At 49.4% G+C, this 13,166-nt stretch overlaps 1 protein-coding gene across 1 annotated transcript; it reads left to right on the top strand.

The window, feature by feature from the left end:
- The first annotated feature begins 2,725 nt into the window (after positions 1 to 2,725).
- On the top strand, positions 2,726 to 4,780 carry LOC119406691 (uncharacterized protein K02A2.6-like). Its single transcript, XM_037673422.1, has 3 exons — positions 2,726 to 2,950; positions 3,880 to 3,975; positions 4,712 to 4,780. The coding sequence occupies exons 1-3, from the start codon at positions 2,726 to 2,728 to the stop codon at positions 4,778 to 4,780; spliced, it is 390 nt and encodes a 129-aa protein (XP_037529350.1).
- Positions 4,781 to 13,166: the final 8,386 nt, after the last annotated feature.

The raw sequence follows: 13,166 nt of genomic DNA, 5'->3' as shown, positions 1-13,166 counted from the left end.
TTGGGTTTGCTCCGAGGGCCACCAGTACATCTGACCGTCAAAGAAGGCGCAAGACCCCGGTTTTGTAAGGCTCGGACGGTGCCGTATATGCGCTCAAACAAATGGTGTCGGCAGAGTTAGATCAGCTGGTAAACGAAGGGGTGTTATCACCGGTGACGTCTGTCGAATGGGCCACATGCGTTGTGCCCGTCGTCAAGAAAGATGGACAGGTGCGATTATGCGGCGACTTCCCAAACAACAGTCAACATCCTATGCTCGTCCTCAAACGGTACAAACGTTTTCGTCCGCTTGGCAGCATTCTGAGTAAGTCCTCAGGACCTCGTTTGCAGGATTATCCTAAACGTGCTCTCATGCGGACGTGTTCGGGACAGCAACAAGCTTGCGCTGAACTGGGAATTACAACATTTGTGCAATGAACACCATTTGACTGCATGTTATTTTTTTATTTTAAAAAATAGAACATCTTTATCTGGTGACATAATTATGATTGCCGACGGACACGTTTCTCCTTGTTCAGAATGAGTACATGTATTAATCGCCAACGTGGCAAGGGTAATGCGATGTATTAATTGCTTGTTTAAAAAGCCCAATTTTAGGGGGAAATACGCTTCGCGAAGTTAAAATTCGGTGACATATATTTAAATTTCCCGCACTTCGACCGCTGGCAACACTGTGACCCATGTGACCAAAAAAAGGTTGCCTCCTGGTGGTTCCAGCAGTGCAGCAGTCCCTACGGGCCCACGCTGTGTCTTCACGGAGAGGTTGTGACATGGCGCATGCCGGACTGAATATCGGTGAGTTCGATCCAAGCGTCTTTTTCTTCCTCTAATCACCACCACTATCTTTTTGTGTTCTGGTGATGGCGGAGGGCAGTGAACGACTATTTCGCCGCGAGCGAAAACGCCGCGTCGATGCGTCTCTTCAGCTTGCGAGCATGAACAATGACCTCGCTCAGCCGGCGTGTCGCATTCAAAGTCCGACCGAGTCCCTGCCCGACACCAATTCTAGTGGTCGCGCCCTGCACCAATTCGAAGGGACTCGGCAAAATGAACAGACGGTAGCGCATGCTCCTAAGTTATGTGGCGATTCCACCGTCTTTGTTAGTGATGATGTACTACACATGGTGTATCAGGATGTTGTAGGGCCAGTAAGTAGTCCGATCAGTGGTGGCTCGCGCGATAACAGCATATACTTACCGCCGTTGCAGCGACGCCGCCACAGCAGCGATGTGCAGAGTGCAGATTACGACCACGTTAGTGGAGCCATTACGTCTGACGACGAGGAAAGCAATGTGAACTTCCGACAAAGGTTACAAGCGTGGGCGGTTGAATCGCGGTGCTCGCATGCCGCTGTCACGTCACTGCTGTCAGTTTTGCGGAGCCACACTTGTTTTGTGTCACTACCGTCGACTGCTAGGACGCTCTTGCAAACTCCAGGTAGGGTCCTAAACATCAGAGAGCTGGCAGGAGGGAAGTTTCGCCATTTTTGCCTTGAGGCAGGACTGCGGCAAAGTCTGCTGGACTGTACACACTTGCCTGACGAACTCAGCCTTTGCTTCAATATTGACGGTTTGCCATTAGTCCCGAGCAAGCGCCCCTTTCCCGCCATTTCCACTGTTTGATTCGCTGTTTTCATTCTCCCGGCGAGGGTGAATACATGCATAATCATTAAAGCATTTCATTAGCACAGGTGTGCATTCCTTATATTTAAAAGCTCCTCCGCCACCATGTTGAATTTTGATTCATGACTGAGCAAGCGTGCCCCTCTCCAAATCTTGTCGAATTATCCTTCGACGTAGGGACGGCGCTTGCTCAGGATTTTACGGTGGTACCCTCGACAACTGTTATCATGTCCTCATAAAAAAAATTTTGACTTTCTTTTAGGATCACCGGAAGGACAGTCAGATTATTCAGCTGAATGAACATTTCATCAAATGCCTCGCCGAGCTCATCCCTTGAAGAGTTTTTATGGTTTGCTGGAGGCATCGAAATAAAAATGTATTACCTAGAAACATTGTTTTTGTGCTTGCTTTAGCAGGTGGCACGGCCACGTACCTTGATTGTGCATTTTCTGCATAGGCACCGACACTGTTCTATACAATGTGACATTCCTTATACTAACTAGTCAGTGGTACATAACTGTGCTCTAACATTAAATTCGTGTAAAAGTAAAATCTACAATCCAGTAATTAAGCATGCAACCAATCTTGGTGTGTAGCCCAGTCGGTACGCTGCATGTTCAGAAATGTCCTGGTGGACCAATTGATCAATATCCTTCAGTCCCCAATAAATCCTGAGATTGTGCCCTGGTGGACCAATTGAGCATGTTTCAGTCCCCAATAAGTCCTGAAATTGTGCCCTGGTGGACCAATTGAGTATGTTTCAGTCCCCATTAAATCCTGAAGTTGTGCCCTGGTGGACCTATTCAGTATGTTTCAGTCCCCAATGAATCCTTAAATTGTGCCAAAAATGTCCTGGTGGACCATTTGAGTATGTTTCAGTCCTCAATGAATCCTGAAAGTGTGCCAGAAATGCCCTGGTGAACCATTTGTGCATGTTTAAAAGACATGCTGACGCCAGACAATAGTATCTTTCTTGGACTCCATCAAGACTAGTTGAGCATGTTTTCGGGACGTCACAATGTCCTCACGAGAACGTTTTGAAAACGTGCTGAAGATGTGTTACTGTTGTCTGGGTTCCGTCTTATGGTGAATGAAGCTACCATCATGGACCAATATCCGCTGCCACAGGTTGACGATATCTTTGCGAATCTCAACGGCGGAGAAGTTTTCAGCACATTGGACTTGAACGCCTATAATCAGATGTCCCTCGTTTTGAACACGCACAAGGGTCTCTACTGCTTCAACAGGCTGGCGTTCGGAGTGTCGTCAGCGCCAGCAATTTTCCAGCGGCGCATGGAGGCCGTGCTCAGCGGGATCCCCTGCGTGCAGGTATATCTGGACGACTTAATTGTATCGGAAAAGGTAAACGACTGCAAGATCCTGGAGCAAGTGCTACAGCGCCTGAGGGAACACGGCCTGCGCCTACGACGTGAGAAATGCAAGTTCAGGCAAGAGCAAGTCACCGTTCTCTGACACTGCAATGACAGGAACGGCCTACGCCCCAAGAGCGACAACATCACGGCACTGCTCGACGCCCCCCAGCCCACTTCGGTAAGAGAACTGAAAGCATTTTTAGGTCTGTTAAATTACTACCGCAAGTTATTGCACAATGTGTCGACTTTACTAGCGTCCTTATACGCCTTGTTGGCAAAGGGCGTAAAATGGGTCTGGGGCAGAAAACAGCAGAATGCTTTCGAGGCAGCCAAACAGGCAGTGAAGAATGCCAAACTTTTGGTGGATTTTGACCCAAGCGAGCCCACTCACCTAGAGTGCGACGCATCAGCAGTTGGTCTGGGAGCAGTGTTGTCGCATCGAGTCAGAGGAATTGACCACCCTATCGGATTCAGATCACGAACAAAAGCCGAGAAAAACTATTCCCAGCTGGAAAAGGAGGCCCTCGCTCACGTATTTGGCGTGACCAGGTTAAGATCTGTATGGGAACCACTTCGCACTCGTAACCGACCACAAACCGTTAACCGGAGTGTTCAGTCCAGACAAGGGAATTCCGCCGATGGCCGCTGCCCGCATTCAGCGTTGGGCCCTGCTGTTGGGTGGATATCGGTACAGCCTAACCTATCGTAAGGGATCCGAAAACCGTGATCGCAGATGCCTTCAGCCGACTCCCTATTCCTCGGGTGCAGCTCGATAACGAAACAGACGACAATCCCGAGTATGTATTATACGCTGAGGCTGTGAATGCGGCAACCTTCAGTGCCAAAGAGTTGGCGGTTCTAACCATCCCTGATGCTATGTTACAGCAAGTGCGAAAGTGGATCCTGCAGGGCTGGCCGCAGCACCTGACAGAGACTGAGCAGCGATTCTGGCTGTTCCTCCAGATAAAGGATGATCTGACGGTGAATCGGGACCTCATTTATTGGGGACATAGAATAGTCGTGCCAGCAGCGGCTGCTGGAATCTTTTGGAGGCTCCTGCATGAAACGCATCCAGGAATGGCGGCAATGAAAAACCTTGCGCGAACCATTTTTTTGTATCTAGGGCTGAATGCCGACATCGAAATGATGGTACGCGAATGTGAGATGTGTGCTCAAACCAGTGCGATGCCTCCTGCGTAGGTTCCGGCGCCATGGACAGAAACGGGCCGGATATGGTCTCGGGTGCACATCGACTACGCAGGCCCTGTCAAAGGACACCTATATGCTACTGGTAGTCGTAGATGCTGAAACCAAGTGGCTGGGAACCATATCGAGGCGGAGTACATCAGAAGCCACCGTGGAAGCGTTAAGGGCCATATTTGCAAGGTTCGGACTGCCACATACACTTGTTTCAGATAACTGGCCACAGTTTGTCTCAGCAGAGTTTCAGAAGTTCGTAAGAATGAACGGGATCAACCACGTGAAGACGGCACCTTACCAACCGAAATGACCTGGCGGAACGCATGGTTCGCACGATCAAGGAAGGCCTGTGAAAAAGTCAAGGGGGTGGCATCTTCATTAAACGTCTCAGTTTTTATGCCGCTACCGACGGACACCGGTAAAGGCTGGGAAGTCTCCGTCTGAACTACTGTTGGGTTACCAGCTACGGACCAGGCTAGACTGTTGCTAGGGTGGTACTGTTGCCTCCCGAGTGCAGGTGGTGAACCGCCTATTGAAGAGCGCTCCTCCACCATGCCGTTCTGTGCAGGACAGCCGGTGTGGCTGAGAAGTTTCCACAGCCGGCCGAAATGACTGCCGGGAGTGGTCACCAGTACCCAAGGGGCTCGGATGGCGACTGTGTCCACGCTGGACGGTGAGCTGCGTCGTCATGCTGACCAACTGCGGCCGCGCACCCCAAAGGACTCGAAAACGACGCAGCCAGGGTGCGCCACAACATCCACAACCACCGCTAAAGAAGCCTCGCCCATGCCAGCCGGCATGGCTGACCCCACGCCGGCGGGGTCGCCGCCCTCTAGCCAACCTGAGGCACCGCCGCCATTTCGCCAATCCACCAGGCTACGGCGGCCACCTCAAAGGTTCAACTGGTAAAAGGGGAAGATGTGCTACGTCATGCAAGCGTGTCGCCAATCATGCCATGACGTCATCGCCTAGCACATAAAAGCGTGACACGCAAAATAAAACGCTTTGTTCTTTCTTGGTTACTGAGCCGTTCACTCGAGACACAAAAGTATTGCGTGATGTGACTGTGTGAAGAACATGAATAACAGGTGGTAATATGAAAACTATGACATGCACGTCATGTATGTCATGATTTACATGCCATGCTCATGGTGTATTCGCGGCCGTTTCGCTAGATTCATATATACCGAAATTGGTAATGCGCGACGCGACTGTACTACGAACGTAAATGAGAGGTGGTAACATGAAAACCATGACATGCATGCCATGTATGCAATGATTTACAGTCGCCGACCGTTTATTCGGACGCCGAAAATACGGACATGCTCGTTTATTCGGACACCTTCGCGGCACCGCCACTCGTCCCATTGAAGTAATGTAAACTCACGACCGAAAATTCGGACGCCCCACAGCCCGCCGTTCGATTTTTCGGACTCTGGCTGGCTGATAGTATACTGATAGAGTGCGACGTTGAACGCCATAACAAGCTGTCAGCAATGTTTACAATATTTTTACTAGGTTGCCAGCACTGAAATGTTGCACTGGCTATAACTGGAGATCGTGCCAGTGAAATCCACGCAGAAGTTACCAATCTCGAAGGCTATGTTTGTTGGCTACACGTAACGGTTGCCTTTTGGCTTTAGCCAGTCACGTATCCATTGAACGGCTACAACGGCCAAACAGCAGGCCAAGCCAAGCCAAGCTTGGAATCGGCTCTGTGCGGCGTTTGAGGCGAATGACAGCGCGTACGAGTACGACGCGGATCCTAATTCGGACGAAGAGAGTACGAGAACAGATTACAGAAGCGCTGCAACATCAACTAGACCAACATCGTTTCCTTTTGGCGTGTGAGGGTTCGCGTTCTCATGTTTCTGTGGCTAGGCCTGATCTGCATCCCGAGCTTTGTGTCCTGCTCGTGCGAGGCCCGATCTGCTGAAATTGCTCCGACGCTGCCCGTTCCATGTGCGCCGTCGGAACTAAAGAAACGCGGCAACTACAAGGCCCTGACGACGGCGAAAAAAAGCGGCGATTATTCACCAGGTGGAAGTTGCTTGGGAGTTTTCGCCGAGTTGGGCGATGAGATCATCCGTCAGCTACTCGAACCAGCGCATGTGGACAGTGACTGCCGTGGTGACGCACCTACCACACCACAGCCATCAAATGCGGATTTAGCGTAGGCTGTTGCAGTGCTATTGCCGACCCGCAGGGGTGGCCAAACATTGGCTGAAATACAGGCCGACTTGGTCGCGCGTAAGCGTACATGTGTACAGACGCGCACTAACAAGTTTTTTCCGGCCGCTGGGCCAATAAAAGTGCTTTTTTCTGGTGAATCCTTTTTTTCGGACTCCCGATTATTCGGACTTTTCAGCGGTTCCCGCCGAGTCCGAATAAACGGTCGGCGACTGTACATGCCACGCTCATGGTGCATTCGCGGCCGTTTCGCTCGTTTGATATACACCAGATATACACCGAAAATTGGTACTGCGTGATTTGACTGTGTGACGAACATAAATGATGGGTCCTAAAATGCGAATCATGTTATATGCATGTCACGTACGGTATGATTTACACGACACTGTCGTGGTGCGCTTCCGGCCATTTTGTTAACTGAATATATACCAATAAACTTCATGGCATGACACGAGTGCGTGATGAACATAAATGACAGGTCATGCATTGTATATACCAAAATATACGTTTCATAAGCATGGTATATACCACATTATGCATGCATGCGTGCATGGCAAACATGCGATATATGGTGAACTAGATGCCATGGCATGAATGATTTCATTCGGCTCAAAGACGAACAAGGCGATATATGCAGCTATTTGCTGGCTGCTTCACATCACATCGATACCCAATGCGTGGGATCTGCCGGATTTTTAGCCGATGTAATTTTCTTTTAATGTCTGTAATCCTTTGACCTGAGCTCCTCAGCCCTTGGAGTTTGCAAGCGCAGTTAGCAGAGACAATGTAGAAGTGGATGGGTGACTGACGATTGTGATGTGGCAAAATTCAGACCCTCATCAAACAGATCAATTTCGGCATCATAAGCACAAGTTGCATTAAAGAGACAAACTTTTTTGAACTTGGTTATGGACCCTGTTGCTGTTAATGCAACGTAGGCCGCACCAGCAACACTGTGAAGGTTAGAGCCATCAGTATAAATATGTGTAGCTGCAATGCTGGAAAGGTGTTATGCAAATGATTGGTCTAATTTTGTGTAAAAATATGAATTGTTTGCAAGGGTAGGGGTGTAGCTAGTCTGGGGGACACAGGATTGTGGCAGGGTGATAAGCGTTGACGCCATCATATGTTGTGTGAAAAGCGAAAATTCGGCATTTAGTTTGTCAAGGTAAAGATTTAATGAAGGAATGTTGGCTATTGCCTGTGTACGTTATGAGGATTGAACATTGCAATGACAGGACTCTGGACTTTAGGAATTGCGTAGGGAAGGCTGGTCACAAGGCTATGAAGGCATATGTTAGAGATGGAGAGAGCACTTGTGTGTATAACCATCGGATGAGGGTGATGTCTATTGTGTGATGCAGTCTGATGAATGCGAGTAAGCGTGAGGTCATGAACTCTGCCTTCTTTTTAATATGTAATCAATCTGCGAATGAAAATTGGCGGCCAAATCAAAAGTAACTCCTAATAATCAAATAGTGTCCTTACGGCTGAGAAAAACACAGTCCGAATGCATCATTCGAGAGCGTTTTGAAGTGCACATGATCTTTGTTGAAAAACACTAAGAATGATCTTTGAGGGCTAACTTAACCTTTTGGCGACGGGACCAATTTACAACAGAGGTCAGGACATTCTCCACTTTTGCCTGTAAAGGTTATTCAGACCGGGGACAAATCTTCGGGGGATGAAGGCGGAGCCTAGTGACGTCAGCTCGCGAGGAGAATCCCTCACAAATGTCCCCCACTCACCTGGACGAGGCGAACGGAGGGGGAGACCAGTGTTACTAGACTACTCTGGTGGCTTGTACCACCCATTTGACGAGCTGCAGACGACCATGCAGTTGCAGACTGGACACCCACTGCCGCTCTCTGCAGGAGCAAGTGCGACAATGTGGCCAAACAAGAGCCCGAAATTCCACCATATCCCCCATCGCCGGGAATCGTTTATCCTGTCAGGGAAAAGGTCCCCGTCTCCTCCGAGGAGTCGCGCCCACTCTAATCCTTGACGCCGCGGTCACATGATCCGCAATCCCCCCATGTCGCCCACCGATTTCTCCCTCGTGTGAATACCCCTTAAATGTGAGCGACGTAGACATCTGCTCTCCTACATCGGTGACGAGCAGCATCGATGGCGTGGTGTGTGGTTGTGCGTGCTCGCTAAAGATTTCCGACCTCACCGAACAACTCGACGTAATGACGGCGCGTGTCCTTAAGAGGCAGAGGCAGGAAAGTGGGGCTGCTAAAGCACCTCATGAATGACAGCGACGAGCCCTCCAGGAGCGGTGCGCAGCTGGTGCTGAACGGACTGGCACATTGACAAGCGCGCGAGTACGGTTGGGTGAAGACTCTTATTGATACACTAGCAACAACACTAACACTCGAAGAAAAGTCAGTCCCATAGGCCCACTTGGACTCCAAATACCACGGGCCCCAACAGAAGAACCAACACAAGCTTTTCCGCGAGGCCGAAATCAAATATGTCCTACAACAACTCAACAGCAGGTCTACCCCTGGCCTGGACGAAATATCCAACAAGCTTCTGCACAATCATGATGAGAAGGCCATCCAAATCCTCGCGAAGAAAATCAACGAGGCCTGGAAAAAGGAATTAATTAGTGCTGCAAGAGTGGCGCACAGCCAAAGTTTCACTTATCCCGAAGCCTGGCAAGCCACTCGGTGTCGAGAACCTCCGATCATCTCCCTCGCCTCGTCCATAGGCAAAGTTGCAGAACACACCATGCACAACCACATCACAGATGCGGTTGTGCATGGTTGTGCATGGAGAGGACAAACAGCTCTTCAGATACAATGTGATAGGCTTGCAGCGGGCGCTGTTCACACAAGACACCATGTTATTACTTCACACACGTCGGGGGACGCGCGTGCAGACGCCAACGAGTGACAAGAACCCCACTGTCATCTGCCACGATATCACATCACACCATCGGGGAAGCAGGCGAATTTTCCCCTCCCCAAAACCCAAACTGAACAGAGCAGAATCAATCACATATCCGCCAACTACCGAAATGCACCTACATAACGGCCGAAGTCATGCACAGGAGCAACCCTGAAATACTCCCCACGTGCCCTTTCTGCGCTCATGAATAAATTATTTTGAACACATGCTCTGGCTGCGTGCCGCCAATGGCCTGGTGGAGCTGAAATCAAAGAAGACGTGAAACGAGGCCATCACAACTCCAAGTACGAACTGCAACTCTGGCGGTCTAGAGCCCGGGACATCGCCGAGTCTTCGACTTCCAGCGCTATCCTGGGCGGAGCCCCCCCGCTAGCGAGGTCCTCACTGCCTCCAGTTAGCCTCCTCAGGATATGATCAATAAAGTCTCTTTTCTCTCTCTCGGTCATGACAAGGAAGAGCACCACAACTGCTTGGAGCATTTCTCTTCACTCTCGAAAGCCAGAATAACTCTAAACCAAGATGAGTGCTCCTTCGGTGTGTCGAAAGTGCCTTTCCTAGGTGTGGTCGTTTCAGCCGATGGCATCAGACCCGATCCAGACAAACCGGATGCTATGAAGACTCTTGAAGCACCCAAGGACATCGCCAAACTTCGATGACTTCTGGGGATGGTGAACCATCTAGCTAGATTCCTTCCTAACATCTCCAAGATCACGGCACCCCTGCGTGCTCTTCTGAGCAAGGAAATGGCCTGGTCATGGCACCACGAACAAGATTTGGCAAGATCAAACAACTGTTGTTATCAGACAGGTGCACGGCTAAATATCACCCCTCCCACGCCACCACGATTTCGGCGGATGCCAGTTTTTTCGGACTAGGAGCTGTCTTACTTCAAACACAAACTTCAGGAGAACATCGAACAGTGGCATTTGCTTCTTGCTAGGGGTGTGCAACTAGGGAAAATTCATGTCTAATCGAATTCAAATCGAATAGTGCCGAATAGTGGTAAAAGAAAATTGAATATAAATCACATACCGAATTCAAAAGACTATTGAAAATTGAGAGAAAGAACAAAAATTAAATTAAATCTGCTAATGTCCTTCAGCACATAACGCGGTGAGCAACTGCTATGAAAAGACTACAAATTATCATGCAGAAACAAGCTGTTCCGCATGACCTGGCTTCGGGCTCTCTCGCCATGATGCTACGGCGTTTCCTGCAGTTGAAAACGGTAGCACGACCTGAAATATCATCATCATCAGCCTGTCTACGCCCACTGCTGGGCAAAGGCCTCTCCCATGCTCCGCCAATCAACCCGGTCCTGTGCTTTCCGCTGCCACGTTATACCTGCAAACTTCTTAATCTCATCTACCCACCTAATTTTCTGTCTTCCCCTCACGCGTTTGCCCTCTCTTGGAATCCAGTCAGTTACCCTTAATGACCACCGGTTATCCTGCCGACGTGCTACGTGCCCGGCCCATATCCATTTCTTCTTCTTGATTTCAACTATGATATCCTTTACCCCCGTTTGTTCCCTGACCCACTCTGCTCCCTTCCTGCCTCTTAAGGTTACACCGATCATTTTCCTTTCCATCGTTCGCTGTGTCGTCCTCAATTTAAGTGGAACCCTCTTTGTAAGTCTCCAGGTTTCTGCTCCGTGGGTAAGTACCTGTAAGATGCAGCTGTTATATACCTTCCTCTTGAGGGATAGTGGTAGACTACCCTTCATGATTTGGTAATGCTGCCCACATACAAAAGGCCGACAGAGGAACAGCTACTCACTCGCTCTGTCAAGGGAAAAACTCAAAATCGCGCTGAGTCATCGAACAGCAAGATTTGGCCATTGCGCTTCGAGACAAGGTTTGCCTCGCACACAGTCGTGGAGATGGCAACAGCACTCACTGTTCTGTGGTTCAAAGAAGGTAACAAAGGCTATGAACAGGTTCTGCAGGAACTAGGAGTGCTTCCTTCGAGGGAACTAGTTGCAACAACCGCAACAGGAGAAGGATTTCGAACATGCCAACGAAGCGGACAGTTGAGGCAAGGTCTCACTGCCGCCGTACAGCCAAGGAGGCACATCTTGAACACGCTGCTCACAAAGACTCTCGGGGGAACAACGTATGGTGCAGGTGAACTTGTGCATTGGATATAGATACCCTGGCCTCCATTGTGTGCAATTTTCGTACAGTTATTATTGCTACAACATAAATAAACAACTTTCATAATACAGTATAACCCCATTACAACAGACCATAGTGAAGAGGATTTTGGTCTGTTGTAAAAGGGAGTATGTAAAATCCAAGTACTGTTACAACAGACTTTTATGCAAACGCTGAAGGGGTTTGTTATAACCCGGAGAGAATTACGAGTCACAAACATGGTCTTACTTTCAACGGGGGACCCAAAATTCTTGGAAAAAGGCATTTTCAGTTTCTGTAGCCCATTTTCCATACGATTCCAAAATATGCTGCTGACCCTCACTATGGACCAGAACCTGCTTGCTGTGGAAGTGGATGGCTTACCTGTTACTGCCCTCATTGATACCGGCGCACGTATTTCTATTATGAGTTCTGATCTCCGTGCACGATTAAATAAGGTCCTTACACCGCCCGAGTCCCTATTTGTACGTGTCGCTAGTGGAGGAACTCCGGCTGTACTCTGAATGTGCACGGCACGTGTGAGGTTCTCAGACTGCCAGACCTCCGTTCTGTTTCATGTTCTCGCTCACTGTCCTCATGATGTCATCCTCGGACTCGATTTCTTCTCTGAGCACTCTGCTGTCATTGACTGCTCGGCCGGTGTTGTACAACTTGCCTGCGTCCGCTGACGTGTCAGAGGTGGTTCAGACCAAACTTTCATGTGCTGAGGCTATTCGTCTGTCACCACAAGCTGTAACTTGCGTCGCTGTTGAACCCTATCCCAGTGTACCGGATGGTGATTACGTGGTCTATCCTTCTCCCAGTGTTCTAATGGACCGCATCGTCTCCTCTCCGTACACAGTGGTAACTGTTACAGCGAACAAGACGTGCCTTCCTCTTCTGAACTTCGGATTCAGCCCTCAAGTCCTACCACAAGGCATTGCTCTCGCTACTCTGTCACCGTCGCACGAGTGCCAGATTTCATTGGTGTCACCTGAACTGCCCGTTGTCGTCTCTCCGAACCCGCATAGAGTCGACGCAGTCACCTCTTCTACACTGCACAACAACATAACCAAGATTATTGCCTCAGAACTTTTGCCCTCTCAAGTTAAAGATCTCAGTGATCTCCTTATGACCTACTCTGACATATTTGACTTCGACGGTAGGCCCTTAGGTCAAACCTCACAAGTCAAGCACCGCATAGATACCGGTTATGCAGCTATAATTCACAGGCGTCCTTACCGAGTTTCACCATCAGAGCACCAAGTTATTCAACAGGAGGTCGACAAGATGCTCACAAAAGGCATTATTGAGCCTTCTTCGAGTCCGTGGGCTTCCCCTGTAGTCTTAGTTAAAAAGAAAGACAACACCTGGCGTTTCTGCGTGGATTATCGGCATATAAACAAGATCACCAAAAAGGATGTCTACCCGCTTCCTCGTATCGATGACGCCTTGGACTGCCTTCATGGTGCTACCTATTTTTCTTCGATAGACCTACGCTCTGGTTACTGGCAAATCGCCGTAGACGACCTCGACCGTGAGAAGACCGCCTTTGTAACGCCTGACGGTCTCTACCAATTCAGAGTCATGCCGTTCGGTTTGTGCAATGCGCCGGCCACGTTCGAGCGGATGATGGACACGCTTTTGCGCAGCTTTAAATGGTCTATCTGCCTTTGTTACCTGGACGACGTCATTGTATTTGCTCCCACCTTTGAGTCTCACCTCGGCCGA

Source organism: Rhipicephalus sanguineus, chromosome 10 (genome assembly GCF_013339695.2).
Source record: "Rhipicephalus sanguineus isolate Rsan-2018 chromosome 10, BIME_Rsan_1.4, whole genome shotgun sequence".
Classification (NCBI taxonomy): domain Eukaryota; kingdom Metazoa; phylum Arthropoda; class Arachnida; order Ixodida; family Ixodidae; genus Rhipicephalus; species Rhipicephalus sanguineus.
The sequence above is the reverse complement of the archived record's forward strand: the minus strand, read 5'-3'. Positions and strand labels throughout refer to the sequence as shown.